Source organism: Colletotrichum siamense (assembly GCF_013390195.1).
Source record: "Colletotrichum siamense strain Cg363 chromosome Unknown KSG_Cg363_contig03, whole genome shotgun sequence".
Lineage (NCBI taxonomy): Eukaryota > Fungi > Ascomycota > Sordariomycetes > Glomerellales > Glomerellaceae > Colletotrichum > Colletotrichum siamense.
Window position 1 is genome coordinate 5287892 of NW_023501016.1, and position 18036 is coordinate 5305927.

Below are 18036 nucleotides of genomic sequence, written 5' to 3' on the forward strand. Positions count from 1 at the left end.
CCCCCAACTAGTCCACACACCAACTCCCGCCCGAAGCGAGCGAACCAGCCAGCTAATCAGCAGCTCTCGGTCCCTCACCCGACTGAATACCAAGCTCTAGAAACGTCTTTGAATGGTTCCCTATGGGTCACATTTCCCCGCCTTCTGCCAGACGTCCCTTGCCCACCCCTCTGCGAATACCGCTTACCGACTCTTCTCTAGTCTCGACTCTAACGCTACGCTCTACGCGATATGCTGATCGGCCGCACTACACTTATCTCTTGGTCACGCATAGGCCCGACTTCACGGCCAAGCCAGCTGCCCGAAAGGAACAGGCCGCAACCTTGATGCGTTGCAATATTTGACTTGTCCTATATGTGCCTGCTTGATGCTCATGGACCCTTTCGGTTGCTATCGTGACATTACACCTCTCTCCGCCCCCGAACAGCTCGGGTACACACACATACACGGATGTGTGCTGTGTGCTGTGTGCTTTCGTGGCCGACGTCAGTCACATACATCGTTGATGCGTCGCCAAGCGGTGATCGCTTGCTTGTCGCAGTTCAGCTTCGCGGGCCACCCCTTTTCCTGCTGCCCACTGCCAGCTCTCCCTTGTGACAGGCAAGGGGAAGCGTTCTGAGATGTGAGCCCACGGGAGAGTCATGAGGATGGGCGCTACCCCAAGTGCAATGCAACCATGGTATTGAAAGATTGAAAGCAGGGCGCCGGATCTTGCGCTGGCACGGGCGCCCGGAGATCTGCGTGAGTGGGTGTGTCCACTCTGCCCGACTTTTGTATAAGTTAAGTAGTAATGGCCGCGATACCATTCGCAAGTGTTTGTGTGTTTTGCCAGCTTGCTCTGCTGCTGCTCCCCCGTTGCTTTGAGTTGCTGTTTCTGTGCGTGTGTTTCTGCCAGTGCTATTCTCAGCACACCAGCTCGGAACAAGTCGGCAAACACCATGGCCGGCATCAAGTCTCTTGCCCTTGTCGCGCTTGCGAGCCAGGTGTCGTGGAGTGATGCCGCTGCGATCGATGTCAGGCAAGTTCCCGCCGGCTATGTTGCGGCGTCTTACTACCCGGCGCCGTTCGGTGGCTGGACGGCGGACTGGGCGGACAGCTATGAGAGGGCGAAAGCTCTCGTTGACAGGATGACGCTGGCTGAGAAGACCAACATCACCTCTGGCTCCGGCATTTTCATGGGTAAGATAGATGTGAAAGAGTTTCAACGTGAAGTGCGCTAGACTAACACATCGCAGGGTACGTACTCGAGAGGCTACATCGCGAACATCAACTAACCTGCATAGTCGCTGCGTTGGTAACACGGGCAGCGCCGAGCGTGTCGGCTTTCCTCAGCTTTGCCTTGCAGACTCAGCAACCGGCGTCCGTCAGGCTGACAACGTCACGGTGTTCCCGTCCGGTATAACCACCGGGGCCACCTGGGACAAGGACTTGATGTACGCTCGAGGAGTGGCCATGGGGAAGGAGTTCCGTGGCAAGGGCGCCAACATATATCTTGGGCCGAGCGTGGGTCCCATCGGCCGCAAGCCGAGGGGCGGTCGAAACTGGGAAGGCTTCGGCTCCGACCCCGTCCTGCAGGGCAAAGCCGCTGCGTTGACTATCAAGGGCGTCCAGGAGCAGGGTGTTATTGCTACGATTAAGCATCTTATTGGAAACGAGCAGGAGATGTACCGCATGTACAACACGCTCCAGCAGGGCTACAGCTCCAACATTGGTTTGTTGACCACCTGGCTTTGTAGCAGACTTTAGATGCTGACTGGCTTAACAGACGACCGCACTCTGCATGAGTTGTACCTCTGGCCGTTTGCAGACGGCATTCGAGAAGGAGTCGGCGCCGTCATGACGGCTTATAACGCGGTATGCAGGTAGCAAAGTCATATGTTGGCAACGTCAACTAATAACACCATAGGTCAACGGATCCGCCTGCAGCCAGAACAGCTATCTGATCAACGGCATCCTGAAAGACGAGCTCGGTTTCCAAGGAACCGTGATGTCTGACTGGCTGGCCCATATGTCCGGAGTTGACTCTGCTCTCGCCGGTCTCGACCTGAACATGCCTGGCGACACCCAGATCCCCCTATTCGGTTACAGCTACTGGATGTACGACCTCACGAGGTCGGTGCTCAACGGCTCTGTCCCCATGAGCCGTCTCAACGACATGACCACGAGAATCGTGGCAACCTGGTACCAGATGGGCCAAGACCAGGGCTTCCCCAAGCTAAACTTCGCCACGGGCACTCGGGATCGCGAGGGGCCGCTGTATCCGGGCGCCTGGCCCTTCAGCCCCAGCGGCGTTGTTAATGAGATGGTCCAAGTCCAGGACGACCACTATCTCGTTGCTAGGCAGGTTGCTCAGGAGGCCATTACCTTGCTCAAGAACGCGGATAGCCTTCTCCCCATTACAACATCCGCCCCGATCAAGGTCTTCGGCACTGATGCCCAGACAAACTCTGACGGACCTAATGCCTGTGCCGATAGGAGCTGCAACAAGGGCACGCTCGGTATTGGCTGGGGTTCCGGAACAGTCGACTACGTCTACCTGGACGACCCCATCACTGCGTTCAAGAAGAGAGCCAGCAACGTCACATTTTACAACACCGACAGCTTCCCGTCAGTCCCTGCGCCCACCGACAACGATGTCGCATTTGTTTTCATCACTTCCGACTCGGGAGAGAACCAGTACGTCGTCGAAGGCAACAACGGTGACCGGAGCTCATCTGGCCTTGACGCCTGGCACAACGGCAACAAGCTCGTCCAGGACGCTGCCGCCAAGTACAAGAACGTCGTCGTGGTCATCCACACCGTCGGCCCAATCGTGGTCGACTCCTGGATCGACCTCCCCAGCGTCAAGTCCGTGCTCGTTGCCCACCTCCCCGGCCAGGAGGCTGGCGAGTCGTTGGCGAACGTTGTCTTTGGTGACGCCTCTCCCTCCGGCCACTTGCCCTACAGCATGACGAAGCAGGAGTCCGACCTCCCCGATTCCGTCACGAAGCTCACCGGCGGCTCGACCGGCCAGCCCCAGGACACGTACACCGAGGGTTTGTACATCGACTACCGCTATCTCAACAAGAACAGCATCAAGCCGCGCTTCGCCTTTGGCCATGGGCTCAGCTACACCAACTTCTCCTTCACCGACGCAACCATCAGCTCCGTCGGAGCCCTCAGCGCCACCCCTCCTGCGCGCCCTGCAAAGGGTGATGTGCTCGTGTACGACGCCCCCATCCCCGACTGGACCGAGGGCGTCGTTCCCTCCGGCTTCAACAAGATCTTCCGGTACATCTACTCCTGGTGCACCGAGGACGAGGCGAAGCAGGCCGTCGAGGACGCCAAGACCAAGACGTACCCGTACCCTCCGGGCTACAGCACCACCCAAAAGCCCGGCCCCGCGGCTGGCGGTGCCCAGGGCGGCAACCCTGCGCTGTACGACGTGATGTTCACCGTCTCCGTGAAGGTCACGAACACAGGGACCAAGTACTCGGGCAAGGCCTCGGCGCAGGCGTACGTGCAGTTCCCCAGCGGCGGCCCCGAGACCCCGGTGATTCAGCTCAGAGACTTTGAGAAGACCAAGAACCTGGCGCCTGGTGAGAGCACCACGGTGCAGCTGCAGTTGACGAGGAAGGATTTGAGCGTGTGGGATGTGGTCAGCCAGAACTGGGTGATCCCCAACACCCAGGGCAGGTACAAGATTTGGGTTGGTGATGCGAGTGACCGCTTGTTTTTGGCGTGTTATACCGACTCCAAGTCGTGCGAGGGAGGTCTCACTAGTCCTGTCTAATTTTTGACTCTTGAAGTGATAATACAGTTTCCAATCCATAATCTTTATCCAAAAAGACAATCTACAATTCGATGTGGTACCCTTCGCTTGCAACAACATACAACGACACAATCTCAACATAAGGATACAAAGGCAATCACTAGAGGCATTCAAGTTCAGGCAAGTCCAATCACCTCACCGGCCTTGAGACCGTCGAGAATGTCCTTGGGAAGCGGGTCCTTCTTGCGGAAGGCATGTTGTTTGCGCTCCGCCGACGACCAGCCGGTAATGTCGAGAGAGTCGCCGCCAATCTTGCCGCCACGCTCGGCCTTGTACTCTTTCAGGGCAGCCTTGAAGCCCCAGGGGTCCTCGCCGTCCTTCTCCGTGGGCAGGTCAACGTCTTCGTCGACATCGTCGAGAAGGCTCTTGAGTCCCTTGACGCCACCAAACTTGATGTTGTACTTTGCGGCATAGGCGGCGACGTAGCTGTCGAAGTGAGAGGGCACATAGACGAAGGGGCGCGCCTTGGACTTGCGGGTCTTGTCATCGTCTTCCAAAAGAGAGTAGCCGCGGAAAGCCTGGCCACACTTGATGAAGCCGGCCATGACCATGCCGAGGTCGCAGACCTCGGAGTCTGGCTTCAAAAGACCCATGCGCTCGAGACGGGCGAGCATGGACAAGAAGAGAGTGCCAACGAGCTTGGCTGTGAGGCTGGCGAAGTCGCCGTCATCACACCTATCATAAGATTAGTACCGTGCGAACAATAATGGTTGCGAATGAAACTCACATCGCGAAGTCGTCCCCTGAGAGGTACCAGATGAAGGGAGACAGAGCCTCGCAGATGACCCACTGCTCCTTCCAGTTCGCGCTGGCCTCATCAAAATCCAGGACCAGGTTCTGAATGATCTCGATAATGCCGTAGGCACGGTGGTCGTTGTAGGTGTACATGCCGAAAAAGTCCGGGTCGCGGACCTGGACATTGGGCTGCTGGTTCATGAGCTTGTAGTAGCCGGCACGCATGATGACATAGGGAGCATCAGGGTGGTCCGCAGCGGGCTTCTCGCAGAGACAAGTCTTGCCGAGGTCGCACTTGGGCTTGGGCCCGTCGCCCTCTTCCTCACCTTCATCCTCGCCATCCTCGTCTTCGTCTTCCCACTCATCTTCTTCCTCCTCCTCACCACCAAGGTTACGCTTAGTGCCCCAGGGACATCTGCAGATGAATTCGAAAGCCTTCTTGGCATCCGCCATCTTCTCCTTGTAGTCGCGGTCTGAATTGCGCGTGTTGGAGACTTTGGTGAAGCGGCTCTTGGCGGCCCAACGCGGAGGCTCACTCTCTGAAGAGGAAGACGCCTCCGGGGCCGTCTTGGTCTTCTTCGCGGAGTCCGAGACGTCGCTCGCGTCTGAACGTCTCTTGGGAGGCATGTTGGGTAAGAATAACGGTCTAAGTCAATGGGCAAGGATGGGTTGTCAAGGACAGAGACAAAAACCGTTCAACGTCGGAAGAAGGAAAGCTGATAAATCTAAAGGCGTTGGAAGCTCCTCTTGTCTGAAGCAGGTGGGTAACCACCATCGTCGCCCCTAAAGTCAAACGTAGATAGCACCCCAGGACCCTTAATTGCTTTTCCGACGCGAATCAACGCATCGAGCCATCCTGCCATGACGAAATGTTTTTCGAGCCGTGGACCTTTAATCCCTGACCGTGTCGGATCATGTGATGCGAACATGTCCAAAGTGTTCTAGATATTCCTCGAGAAATCAATTGATGATCATGGTCAAGGATATCAAAGTTTAAAGATGGGTTGGAAATTGCCGATAGCTGTTGTCCATTTGGGGAAAGCTGCTGTGAGCCATCCGCACATCGCTTATGTTGAGACCCTGGTAGGGCTGCATAAGCCGACCTCTTTCTCGGGCCCAGCTACCGACCGAAGATGCGGGAAACAACATTCGAGTACTCTGGAACATGCAGTAAGACGTTAACGAACATAAGGCGCACGAGCGTGCATGTGCTTTTTGATACCCCCGGGCAGTTGGCGTACATTTTATGGTTGAGTTCCCCTATTTTTCCGTGCTAGAGCTACTACTTTTCCTGTATGCTAGCTGTCGCCTCCAATCGCCTCTATCGTTGTTACAATCGCTATTATCGTCGTTTCTTGGATCGTCAAAATCGTCGTTGTCCCTAATACTGATTTACTATTGTCTTTGACCGAAGTCATTACCCAGAGAATGCATCCGCGCAGACATGGGGAAATCAGACGGTCTCGTATGGAAGGCTAGGATGTGATGCTGTTTGGTTCTCTCCTTCCAATGTTTTCGACCTGGTGCTTAGTTGTAGACGTAGGACTCAGGTAGAACCGGCAAAGCGATTCTGCTCTAGGAGCCTGATAGACCGTTAAGTCTGAAGGCTGCATGGTTTAACGTTGCGCGCCTCAATCTCAATGTGCCTTTTCTCGATGTACTCAGGGACGAGCGTCCACGTATCGCTGGGTTAAGCTCTGGGGTGATTGACACTGATCTGGATGACCTGAACCAACTGAAGGCGGCACCAATTGCCAGTGTACAGCAAGCGTGTGGGGATGGCTGTTGTACATTGAATTCATATTGATACATATTGAATACTTCCCGCTTCTCGAGAAGTTTCGACTCTATATCTTGAGCCGTCATAGTCGCCCTTTCAGCATCCAACACCGCGCGGACATGCTGCATGCGTGGCTTAAATCCCGCCAGACGGACGAGGTTGTGTTCTTGATGCTGTTTCTCTAGCATGCGCCGGCGTCCTGCTTTCCTCGCTTGTTCGGTCACAGTCGCAAAAACTCCAGGTGGCGCACAGTCTTAGCAACCCAACTTCTTGCGTCCCTTCGCCCTCCTCCGTGCAATGATCTTGCGGCCGTCCTTCGTCTTCATGCGAGAGAGAAATCCGTGTCTTCGCTTCTGGATCAATCGGGTGTTTCGGTTCATGGTGTTACGGGGGCCGAAGCAGAGCTGCATGGAGGCCAGGGCAGGATGTTGCGTGACAGCACTGGTGGGGACGACATCGGCGGCATTGGCTGTTGAAGGAGCGAACGGCGTGATCGCTGGCCGGCGGAAGGCAGATGTGAGAGGAGTAATTGAAGGACGGAGGGAGGGGAGAGAGGAGAATGTCCTGGAGGGGCACCCTGTCAGCCTTATTGCTTCTTTGGAGGGCATTCGATATATCTCGATCGTCACCTTTGGGAGACAGTCTGCGCCACACGGGCGGGCTGCACAGTTGTGCGGGCGAGGAAAGCCCTCGCCAGGCTTGTGACCGATTGGCGCATCATTTTGGCAGCGTTTGTGCTGTCTCCGTGCTGCTGGCGTAGATCTCGCACGTCTCGATATCGAGCTGCTTGAGATTTTGCGGCCGACTTTCTTGCGATTGACGGGAGTTGCCGTAGTCCATGCACCTAAAGGGGCTCTATCCATAAACGGGGCGGAACGTTGCGTTCGCCAGGTGTTTCAGCCAGTCAACGCAGAAAGAACCTGGAGAATTTGGAGCGAATCATGACCCCTGCCGACTCCCGCAAGCTCCGAACTTCAGCTTGTGCGGACCCCACTTGGGCTGTCTGGGGGCCAAGCTCACTGTGGACAGCTTGCCTGCTGCTGACCGGGTTGATTGCTTTGCGACACGGCCGGAGCCTGTCCCTCTTTCCTCAAACCAACACCTCCATTTCCTGTCCCTCCTTTGCCATATTTTCAACAGCAAGGACGGAGGCAGCAAGATGGATTTCCTCCAGCGCCTAGCCCGGTTCTTGGACCGCCCGTTATTCCCATGGAAGCGTCTCATTCTCGGCTTCTCGGTCGGCCAGTTCGTCTTCGAGAGCCTGCTCTCGCTGCGCCAGTACCAAGTCCTCAAGAAGACAAAGCCCCCCAAGGTCCTCGAACAAGAAATCTCACAGGAAACTTTCGACAAGTCTCAAGCCTACGGTCGCGCTAAAGCTCAATTCGAATTCGTCAACGGTCTCTGGGGTCAGATCCAGAATATTGCTTTTATCCAATACGATGTCCTCCCCAAGCTGTGGTCTTGGACCGGTAACCTGCTGCTCAAGTTCGCGCCGGCGCGCTTCACCGGCGAGATATCACACTCCATCGTCTTCGTCCTGGCCTTCATCGTCATCCAGCAGATCCTCTCGCTTCCCAGCTCGGTATACCAGACCTTTGTCTTGGAGGAAAAGTTCGGGTTCAACAAGCAGACGCCCAAGCTATTCATCACCGACATGATCAAGTCCCAGTTGCTCGCCTTTGTCATCGCTCCCCCGATTCTCGCCGGTTTCCTCTCCATTGTCAAGAAGACTGGCAACCAGTTCTTCTTCTACCTCTGGTTGTTCGCCGCTGGTCTTCAAGTCTTCATGATCACCATCTACCCGATTGCTATCCTGCCCCTGTTCAACAAGCTGTCGCCTTTGGAAGAGGGCGAGCTGAAGACCGGTGTCGAGAGCCTCGCCAAGAGCCTGAACTTCCCCCTGCACGAGCTCTACGTCATCGACGGAAGCAAGCGCAGCGCCCACAGCAACGCCTACTTCTTTGGTCTCCCCTGGAAGAAGCACATTGTCATCTACGACACCCTCATCGAGAAGAGCGAGACGCAGGAGGTCGTGGCTGTCCTGGCTCACGAGCTGGGTCACTGGAGCTTGGGTCACACTACCCGTCTCTTTGGCATCTCCCAGGTATGTTCCCAAAGCCGTTCACGAGCATGTTCCCCGCAACTAATCCACTCCAGGTCCATTTCTTGTACATCTTCACTCTGTTCTCGGTCTTCATCAGCAACAACTCCCTGTACGCCGACTTTGGCTTCCTCAAGGAGCACCCCATCATCATCGGTTTCATCCTCTTCTCTGATGCGCTCTCGCCCATGGACACTGTTGTTAAGCTCTTGATGAACATCCTGAGCCGCAAGTACGAGTTCCAGGCTGATGCCTTTGCTCAGAAGCTTGGCTACTCCGTTGAGCTGGCTAAGTCCCTGCTCAAGCTCCAGATCCAGAACCTCAGCACCATGGATGCCGACTGGGTCTACGCCACGTACCACTTCTCTCACCCTCATCTGTCCGAGCGTCTCAAGGCACTCAACTGGAAGTCCACGGGCAAGGTCACCAAGGATGAGCCCACCGTCGGAACGACCACTGGTAGAGATGAGTTGTAGGCGGTTTTGGAACATTAGATCAAAGAGGCATCATGCCACACCATGCTGGAGCGAAAACTCCACAAAATATCATGTAGAATAACTATACTACCCACTTTGCGCAAGTGGTTTTGGCCTCCATCAAGGAGGAAGGTAGTTGAATCATGACGCTTATCAAAGTTCCACCCTTTTTGTCCTAAAATCCATCAACTTGAAACCAATGCTTCCATCACGATCAGCGCCTAGGGGCCCTCATGTTGGCCATGACCCTTGCAAGCAACTCTTCCCTCGTGTCTGACTCCCCAGGAAATAAGTTTCGCTAACGACAGGTCAGCATGAAATTCAGCGATCAGATATAAGAAGTTTTCGTACTGCCGCTAGCCATCGCCTCATCTCTTCTCTTGTCCACTCCTCGGGGTTGCCAGTTGGATCGGCGCCTGCCGGAAACATGTCCCCGCCGTAGATGGCCCATACGGCAACAGCCGTAACTAAGCCTCCGAATGCTTCATTGTTCGTTAGTTAAGAATTCTCATACGCATTCCCGTCAGAACTAACCAAGGACTGCATTCTGTGAAATGTTAGCCAATACAAACACACGTAGGCCCAGAAGACTCACCTTTGACTTCATAGCATTGTCGAGTGGGGTGGGCATTTTGGGAACTAGGTGTGGCGGTGCGTTTGCTGGTTAAACTGAAAGAACCTCAGGGTTGTTGCAAGATTTACTCTGGCTAGACTTATATGAGAAAAATAACACGTAGATATAGGCTAATAGCAACGTGTTAGCAAGCAGAATTGAGTTGAAGCGTCGTCAACTCGTGCCAAGGTACAGGCCGAGTATGTCTGGGCGAACAGCTCCGGGTGACGCGTCAAGCCACAGTGACGTGGGACTACCACCCGCTGCTGCCTGTGGCGGGACAGTCAGGCCCCACGCAGAGCCCGTCGGCACGATCGGTGCAAATCTCCCGACGCAGTCGCAGGAATGGAAATGCTCCAGAAGGGGAAGCAGGAGGGAAAGACAGACTAAAATGGCCCGTGCACCCGCCTGGCAGCTCGCGCGGTCCGGCGCCAGGGGTCCATCCCACAAAATCAAATTCACACCAAAAAACCACCCACGAAAGTGTTCCACGACAAAACCACCCATCGACCAGACATAGACCCCCTCGTTGTCGCCAAAAACCCCCATCAATACCGCCAAGATGCCTCAAGAGATCGGTGATATCAAGAAGGTTCGTACGGTCGACGTTGCCATGCTGGGCAATTCCCATGCATTTTCCCAGGGGAAGTTTTGACTAACAATTCGTTTTGCAGTTCATTGAGATTGCCCGCAGGAAGGACGCCTCTTGTATGCATTTTCCCACATCCTCCCCTGACCACCATCGCCCGCGAACCGACGAGAACGAGTCTTGTTGTCGGAGGACAGCGGAAACCTGGGTGTCATGATTGCAAAAAAAAAAAAAAAAAGGGGGAATTGAGATTTCTAACGATTGAAAAAAATAGCCGCGCGCATCAAGCGTAACCGCAAGAGCTCCCAGATCAAGTTCAAGGTCCGCTGCCAGCGCCACCTGTACACCCTCGTCCTCAAGGACAACGACAAGGCCGAGAAGCTCAAGCAGTCCCTCCCTCCTCGTACGTCTTTCCCGTCGCATTCTTCTACCCGGCCTCACAAGTTGGCGCGTTGTTGCGTTCCCCCCCTTTGGTTCGAACGGGCATCGAAGAAGACGAACTACCATTGTAAGAACGCAAGCTGACCGTGGGTTCCCCCCTCCTACAGAGCTCCAGATCAAGGACGTTCCCAAGAAGAACCCCAAGGGCGGCAAGGCCTCCGCATAAGCGAGTCGAAAACGCCGAATAACTTGACACAAAAAAAGGGATTAAAAATGTCTTCGATGGGGCGGAGTTGCTAGAACTTTGTCAGTTAGCCTGACACTGAGGTCCAATGGAATGATTTGTCCCCCTCCGGTATTCGCATACATACAACACTGGGTCCGGTCGGTCTGGGAACGAGGCGGTTTCTTGTCCTTTTTTGAGTGTCTTCATGTCCCGAAAGAGACCATGACGAGGTGAAAAAGGAAGCTAGAACCGTAGCATCAAAACGATATGGCGTCGAGGGATTACCTAGGCAATTGCAATGATGGATGGATTGTCTCCTGTCTACTAGCAGACATTTGTCCAATGAAGAAAAGCAACCATTGAACACACCAAAAACAAGCAAGACGGGGAAACTTTCATGTGCTGATGGGCTCTCTCCATGTCGTGTGTCGTGCACGCCTGGCCCTCTTAGGACGCCGTTGATTCCGCTGATCCTCGCCCGTCTATCCCAGGAACAAGGGCCATGGCCTGTCGTCTCGCTGAACTCCAGCCCGCTTGCTTCCACTGTCGAAACGAGCATACCGAGGGAGACCGTCTCTACATGATCCTCTTGTAGTGCCAGATGTCCGTCCCCGTCACAAACTCCTGGATGCCTGCCCACTCCTTGAACCCTTCGTGCTGCGCGATTGCCTTATGTTGCTCGACCGATGACCAGCCGCAGTACATGACGAACTCCTCTGTGCCGTCCACAGCCCGCTCGATTCGCCAACCGCCGCGCACGGGGTACGGCTTCGAGGCATCCTCAACCACCCACTTCGCTTCGGCGTACTTCTTGACGAACTCCTCCTTGCGCTCAGGCCGCACGCCGAAGCGCCCAACGCTGACCACCGGCGCCGTCAACAAGTTAGGCGGCTCGTCTTCGGCCTTCTTCTTGCCCTCTGCCTTGTTTTCTGCAGCTGCCGGCGCTTCCGGCTCCTTGTCCTTCGATTCCGCTTCTGCCGACTCAGCGGCAGCAGCCGCTTCATCACCCCCCGTCTTTGCTTCGCTATCCGCCGTTGCTGCCGGCGTGCTCTGCCCCGGGACGAATATGGGCGTATCGATGTGGAAGAATAGCACTGCCCGCGGACCCTCGCGGTGGATGAGCGGCGTCAGCTTGCCCATGACGTTTTGGTTTTCTGGCGAGACGATCCACTCGTGGTGCGCCTCAGGAGAATCCCATTGTGCGGCCAGCAGCAGTACGCTCGGGTCCTCGACCTGCTGGAGGATGGCGGTGCCGCGTTCCACACGCTTCGGCGGCAGACCGGGCTTCTGGCGGAGAACCCAGGTGTCCTGGACCGTCTGGCAGTAGTCGAGGAGCTCCTTGGTCTCCTCGTTCGGGAGCTCCTTGAATTGGAGGAGTGCGAGCTCTGTGACGGCCATCTTGGCAGAATGTTTTGTCGGATGGGTGGGGTGGCAGGCGATCGAGAATTTGCAGGAATTGGTGTCTTTCGAGCTGCGAATCTGAGGAATAGGAGAGCGTTATCTGGGGCTCTAGGCGGGGGCTTAGGATGGTGAGCTTGCTTTCGCTCGCGCGCGGGGTTCGGTGCGGGCCGGGAATACTGGGGTGTGAGCTTGAGTCCGGTTGGCTGGTGACTGGGATCGCTCGTCTACGATCTGAACTTGGGGCAGAGAGAATGGCGGCGCTCAGCTGGAGTTTGGATTCTCCTTTATTGACTGGAAGCTTGAAGTCGGATATTCCGAGGGATTCCGGTTGCAAGTTCATAGATCCAGCTCAGCGGGGCAGTAAGGCTGCAGTCTCGACGTCGTTAGGCCAGAGGTCTGGGTGTGACGTCGACCACAAACAAGCGCTGCGGCACAGACCGAGCCCAAGGTGAAGTACCCAAGGTAGGGCGGTGCTAATAAGCTCTATTGTCTGACAGCCCAGACTTCGAGTCGCATTGTGCCTGCCCCCCCCTCCCCCCCTCTGAAGAAGACACCAGCCAAAGCTCAGGAAGACTTGGATGGACTCGGATAGTGGCTGCAACCGGTCGACCCCGCACCGCTTTGCAGTGTCCCTGATTTGCTGCCTCGTTTTTATCGATAAACTTCTGTCCAGCCTGCGAGACATAACTAGGTTCAGCTCGACCGCCCGTCAACCGTCGGCATGTTTTGATTACCCACGATGGACGGAGATGAAAGCCGTCTGGCGCTAAGCCGCAACGCCGTCGTGTTCGGGCGCCGCAGGTACAGGAGCAGAGGGGCTTGTGGGTAAGGCGACATTCATGATGCTCGGGGCCTTCCTTCATGTTCTCCTGCTGGATGCCGCTGGGTCATATGTTCAGTCCACAACCGAAATCGCCCAGTTTCGAAGGCCGGTTACATTGAGATTTGATTGCCCTCAAAAGCGAACATTTGGAGGATGGATGTAACCTTGACTAAGAGACCCGTCGGTTTGGAACTCGGGGTTGAGGTTGGGGTAGCTTCCCCGATGACTGGTTCCAAAGTGTCGTTCGCAGTCTGCACACATCGGCGACGCTGGACGGTTACTTCAAACCTCGCTGCCCCTGCCAAGTGTTTGCTTGGTCCCGATGATCAACGACAAGTCGTCTGCCCAGACGATAAGGAGAAGAGTGCGGATGGTTTGACCCGCTATGCGCTGGGCGACCTGCGCCTCACTCGCCGAGCTGAGGGGATTTGGGAGCAACATGCTATCGATAAGGCAATCTCCGTAGGCTCCGCGCTGTAGGGCAGGGGGATAAGCCGCCTGGGGCATAAGCCGCCTGCAGATGAGTTCCTCATCATCCCAGCGGGTGGTTCACGGCGCTCGAGTGCATAGCTGTGTCTCCACGAGCAACTTGGGGCTCATGAAACCAAACGAGTCCTTCGGTGTGAACAGTCGGAGATAGTACGCAGCAGAAAACGGTTCTGTTCTCTTTCCGAGACACGGAGCTGCCAAATGAGATTACGGAATTCTTCTAGTCGAGTCTTGACTCGAGAGACAAGTTGGAGACATTCAGGGCTCATGTGACGACGTGGTATTAGTTAGGCGGCCATTCCTCTGGAAACCTGGCAGCTTCACCGCCTCGAACTGGCAAGAGTCAAGAGTGCAGCCTGGAACCCAACCGCAAGAGAGAATTCGTGATGCAAGGTGCCGTCAGCGGCGGAGGTGCAGCCGCTTTGCTCGGTGTCTGCATGCTGAGTCCGCTGTCGGGGGCGGGAGCAGGCAGCTATCGCATCGGACTGCCCAATACTTGACCAGCAAACCGCCAGACGGAACCAGGCGACCCAACTTACCAGGCGGGTAGCAGTTGGGGGCACACAGCGAGCCAGTAACACACAGCCCTTCCCGCGTTGAGGCTCAGACGAAACGACGCTCGGTCGCACCGATGGCGAAATGTCGTTGATGATCGAAAGTCATGATCGGACGGATGTGTCAGGTTGCTGGCGTGCGCAGCGCAAGGTATCTAGACTGCTGGGTACTCGTGCCGTAGCTCATCGTAAAGCACGGAGCTCTGCCGTATAGCAGCTTTCCAGCCGAGGTTTGGTAGCCGCTTTGTCCGTCCACTGTGTTGATTGGCTGTAGCTTCCCTCGCCCATTGGTCATCGCGATTCGCTCTTCAATAAAGCAAACAATTGGACCATGTTTGCTGTGGGTTGGGCGGCAGAAGCGGTAGCAGACAGCCGGTCAGCATCTTATCGTCGAAGCAATCTCGTAGGAGTGCTGAAGGCCAGAAGAGCCAGTAAGGTGTGTTCTGAAGCAACGGGCTTGGCGGACGAAGGAAGTGATGGTTGAGCTTGTCAGCTTGACAGCTTGTCAAGTCATTGCCGGCGGATGGCGTTAACGGCGTGGTCGGTGGCTTTCGTCCAACCCAAGCTTACTGCATAGCAATCAACAGCCGCACATAATGGGAAAAGGTTCCATGCCGTCGAAAACCTAACAAATCACCAATGTCGTCTTTGGAACTTTCGATGTTTGCTTCTCGAAGCTGCGTGTTGGGTTAGCTACCAGTGCCCAAGTAGAGGTAGAGTCCGAGGTGAGGAAGCCACACAAGTACCTGTCTCTTCCCAGTAAGGCGCACAATACGCAACACAGCTCGACAGGGAGTGAGGGACAACAACACCGCCCGGGCGGCCACCCTTTTCACCTGCAGATACCCCTGCTGCCGCAGGTCGGTGCTTGCCGGGAAACACCCGCCAGACCGGGAATGTCTCCCAGGGGAAACATGCAGGGCCAATGGTAAGGCGCAGAGGGCCGGCCGCCTGGGAGCCTAGCTGCAGTCATGGAGGGTACCTGCAAGTTGAACGCGTTATGAGGCGGTACCTAGAGGAACAACTTGAAGTAGCGATCAGGACCTGCTGTTGGTTGTTGGTTGGGGCAACAGCATGTACCTTTAGGTAAGATGACAGATAGTAAGATGATTGTAAGATGACAGGCACATCTCTTTCTCACTTCACACATCACGCGGCCGCCAGAAAATATGCAGTGCCTGGGGCTCAGATATCAGTTCTGCGTAATGCAGCCTGTCTTCCATCACCGAAAAAAAGAACTTTTCTTGGTGATGCGCAGTATCCCTGAATAGAACCAACTGCTCCCCCTTTTGGGGTCTGGAGTGCGACCAGTTTCGTCCTAACTTTTCCCCCGTCCATCGAAAACGAAAAGCCTCCACCGGAGCTTCCATTGCATTGCTCCCAAAACCTCCCGGCGGTGGACTTGAACAACAGAATTCCTCCCCCAGACTTGAACCCCGGCGCTCCCCTCTGCTCATCTAAATCAAGTCTCACTTGCGACACGTTTTATTCCCACATTACAAAGAACGGCTAGAACCCGCAAAAACCCAAGACCTCTTACCCTTATTTACCGTCGTTGTGTCTTGGACAAACACGCCTCCAACCGCCCCAACCCTTCCCCTCCTCCACCACATCACGCCCAGCTTGTGCTTGTTATTGACCCGACTCCTGTTTCCCGTATCCGTAAGTACCTCTACCCTCTCTCTGAGTTGCTTTCCCCATGTTTCCTGTCTGATAAGGGGGGCTCCATCCTCCATCTCCAGGCTCAGGACCACCACCACGTTGTCCAATTTGTCCGGCCACCCCCCGGAACCTGGGAAAGCTAAATTGGCTAACTGAATCGAGTGTCCCGTCCCTCCTGTCCTGCTCCTCCTCTAATAAAAGTGCTTGTATTACTGTATTACACACTTGCCAAATTACGCCTTTAAGTGCTGCTGCCACCGCTACCACCGCCTGGCGCGCCGCCATCGTCACCCGTCACCCGTCACCGCACCTGCACCCTCCTCTCCTTCCCAACACTTTTTCTCCATAGACTTTTCGGCACGTCCACTTTCACTTCTGAGCTGGCACAACCACACGACTCGCCGACTCGCTCCATCACGACCCATTCTGCGCCTTCCATTCGCTCCGCTATTAGTGCCACTCACCAATTGACCCCTCTTTACACCAAAGAGACGGACGACCGCGCCCAAGGACCCTGAGCCGCGATACTATGCTTGGCCGATAACACGCCTCCTCCACGACTGCACGACAACAACGGATCCCCTCCAGCAGCACGCAAATAATCTTGCTGTTGCAGCTTCAACACACGCAACCCGCTCATGGCTATCTTTGCTCCAGAGATGCGAAACCCCCTGGATGCTGTCGCCGTCAACGGTGTACCGACAACCTCTTTTGTGAACGGAAACGGCAACTTATCCCATCGCCTCAAAATGGATCGCAAACAATCAAGTCCTATGATGCCCGCCTTCATGGTCTCAGCGCCTGGCAAGGTCATTGTTTTTGGTGAGCACGCTGTCGTTCACGGCAAGGTCAGTTGCGAAACCCCCCCTTTTCCTAATTTCTGGCGCATTCACTGACATCTAAGAAACCAACAGGCCGCAATCGCCGCAGCAATCTCCCTACGATCGTATCTCCTTGTAACCTCGCTATCTAAATCCAGGAGAACTGTCTCCTTGCGCTTCCCAGACATCGACTTGCACCACACATGGAACATTGACGACCTCCCGTGGGCGGCGTTCCAGCACCCCTCTAAGAAGAAGTCATACTATGACTTGGTTACGGAGCTCGATCAAGACCTTGTCGCAGCCATTCAGCCACATCTGAACGAGGTCTCACCACACAAGCCCGACGATGTGCGGAAAGTGCATCAAAACTCGGCCTCCGCGTTCCTCTACATCTTCCTGGCTCTCGGCGACCGATCGTTTACGGGCTGCTTGTATACTCTGAGATCAACAATTCCCATCGGCGCAGGCTTGGGTAGCAGCGCTTCCATTGCGGTGTGCCTGGCGGCCGCTCTTCTCTTGCAATTGCGTACCTTGTCGGGCCCACATCCCGACCAACCTCCTGATGAGGCTAGGTTGCAAGTGGAGAGAATCAACAGATGGGCTTTCGTGTGCGAGATGTGCATACACGGAAACCCCTCAGGCGTGGACAATACTGTTGCGACCCAAGGCAAGGCCGTGGTCTTCCAGCGCACAGATTACAACAAGCCTCCAGCAGTGCGCCCACTGTGGGATTTCCCTGAGCTACCGCTTCTGTTGGTCGATACCAAGCAGGCTAAGTCAACTGCTTTTGAGGTCGCCAAGGTCGCCAAGTTGAAGAGCGGCCACCCGAAATTGGTCGGAAGCATTTTGGACGCCATCGATAAGGTGACGAATACGGCAGACGGCCTTATCGGCGACGAGAAGTTCGACAACAAGAGTGAGGAAAGCCTGCAACAGGTCGGAGAACTCATGACCATCAATCATGGACTTCTCGTCTCTTTGGGCGTATCACACCCTCGCCTCGAGCGGATAAGAGAGCTTGTCGACCACGAAGGCATTGGCTGGACGAAGTTGACTGGTGCTGGCGGTGGCGGTTGCTCTATCACATTGCTGAAGCCCGATGTGCCCAAGGACAAGCTCGTGCGGCTTGAGACTCAACTCGAGGACGAAGGCTACGAAAAGTTTGAGACAACTCTCGGCGGCGATGGCGTTGGCGTGCTCTGGCCTGCTGTTCTGAAGAACGGCGTGGAAGACAACGAAGGTGGTATGGAGATCGACCTGGACAGCTTCTTGAATGCCGATGGTAACGAGGGCGTTGAGAAGCTGGTAGGCGTCCACGGTGGTGCAGGTGAGAGGGAGGGCTGGAAGTTCTGGAGGGTCGAGAGTCGGTAAAGAACACGGCGACTCACTCTCTTCAATCTGCTTCTACACTTTCACGGCTTTGCCAGGGCGCAGAATCGGGAAAAGTTTTTGATACTACAGCTTATTCGCTGTACGACATGATAATGGCGCAGGAGACGGGAATATGAGAGGGGGCTTTATGTATCAGATATAATCGGCGTGCAAATTTTAGAAGCCCACCTTGCGGTGCT

General features: G+C 55.3%; 8 protein-coding genes across 8 annotated transcripts; 4 read left to right on the forward strand and 4 right to left on the reverse strand.

The window, feature by feature from the left end:
- Positions 1-938: 938 nt before the first annotated feature.
- bglF (putative beta-glucosidase F) lies at positions 939-3772 on the forward strand (the record flags this gene model as incomplete). The annotated part of the gene is made up of 4 exons (XM_036637227.1): positions 939-1179; positions 1250-1711; positions 1766-1854; positions 1907-3772. 4 exons carry the CDS (start codon positions 939-941, stop codon positions 3770-3772), a joined length of 2658 nt encoding a protein of 885 aa, XP_036497976.1.
- A 155-nt stretch (positions 3773-3927) lies between these two features.
- Positions 3928-5173, reverse strand: CGCS363_v005379 (uncharacterized protein; the record flags this gene model as incomplete). Its single annotated transcript, XM_036637228.1, has 2 exons — positions 3928-4486; positions 4539-5173. 2 exons carry the CDS (start codon positions 5171-5173, stop codon positions 3928-3930), a joined length of 1194 nt encoding a protein of 397 aa, XP_036498110.1.
- A 1407-nt stretch (positions 5174-6580) lies between these two features.
- On the reverse strand, positions 6581-7047 carry rpmH (50S ribosomal protein L34; the record flags this gene model as incomplete). The annotated part of the gene is made up of 2 exons (XM_036637229.1): positions 6581-6890; positions 6956-7047. 2 exons carry the CDS (start codon positions 7045-7047, stop codon positions 6581-6583), a joined length of 402 nt encoding a protein of 133 aa, XP_036498856.1.
- Positions 7048-7485: 438 nt separating this feature from the next.
- Positions 7486-8903, forward strand: STE24 (CAAX prenyl protease 1; the record flags this gene model as incomplete). Its single annotated transcript, XM_036637230.1, has 2 exons — positions 7486-8430; positions 8484-8903. 2 exons carry the CDS (start codon positions 7486-7488, stop codon positions 8901-8903), a joined length of 1365 nt encoding a protein of 454 aa, XP_036498857.1.
- A 214-nt stretch (positions 8904-9117) lies between these two features.
- Positions 9118-9534, reverse strand: CGCS363_v005382 (uncharacterized protein; the record flags this gene model as incomplete). Its single annotated transcript, XM_036637231.1, has 4 exons — positions 9118-9201; positions 9255-9385; positions 9438-9450; positions 9499-9534. 4 exons carry the CDS (start codon positions 9532-9534, stop codon positions 9118-9120), a joined length of 264 nt encoding a protein of 87 aa, XP_036498854.1.
- A 544-nt stretch (positions 9535-10078) lies between these two features.
- On the forward strand, positions 10079-10712 carry rpl-38 (60S ribosomal protein L38; the record flags this gene model as incomplete). Its single annotated transcript, XM_036637232.1, has 4 exons — positions 10079-10108; positions 10191-10224; positions 10380-10508; positions 10654-10712. The coding sequence occupies 4 exons, from the start codon at positions 10079-10081 to the stop codon at positions 10710-10712; spliced, it is 252 nt and encodes an 83-aa protein (XP_036498855.1).
- A 576-nt stretch (positions 10713-11288) lies between these two features.
- CGCS363_v005384 (uncharacterized protein) lies at positions 11289-12110 on the reverse strand (the record flags this gene model as incomplete). The annotated part of the gene is made up of 1 exon (XM_036637233.1): positions 11289-12110. One exon carries the CDS (start codon positions 12108-12110, stop codon positions 11289-11291), a length of 822 nt encoding a protein of 273 aa, XP_036498852.1.
- Positions 12111-16279: 4169 nt separating this feature from the next.
- On the forward strand, positions 16280-17836 carry ERG12 (Mevalonate kinase; the record flags this gene model as incomplete). The annotated part of the gene is made up of 2 exons (XM_036637234.1): positions 16280-16489; positions 16556-17836. 2 exons carry the CDS (start codon positions 16280-16282, stop codon positions 17834-17836), a joined length of 1491 nt encoding a protein of 496 aa, XP_036498853.1.
- Between the last annotated feature and the right edge of the window lie 200 nt (positions 17837-18036).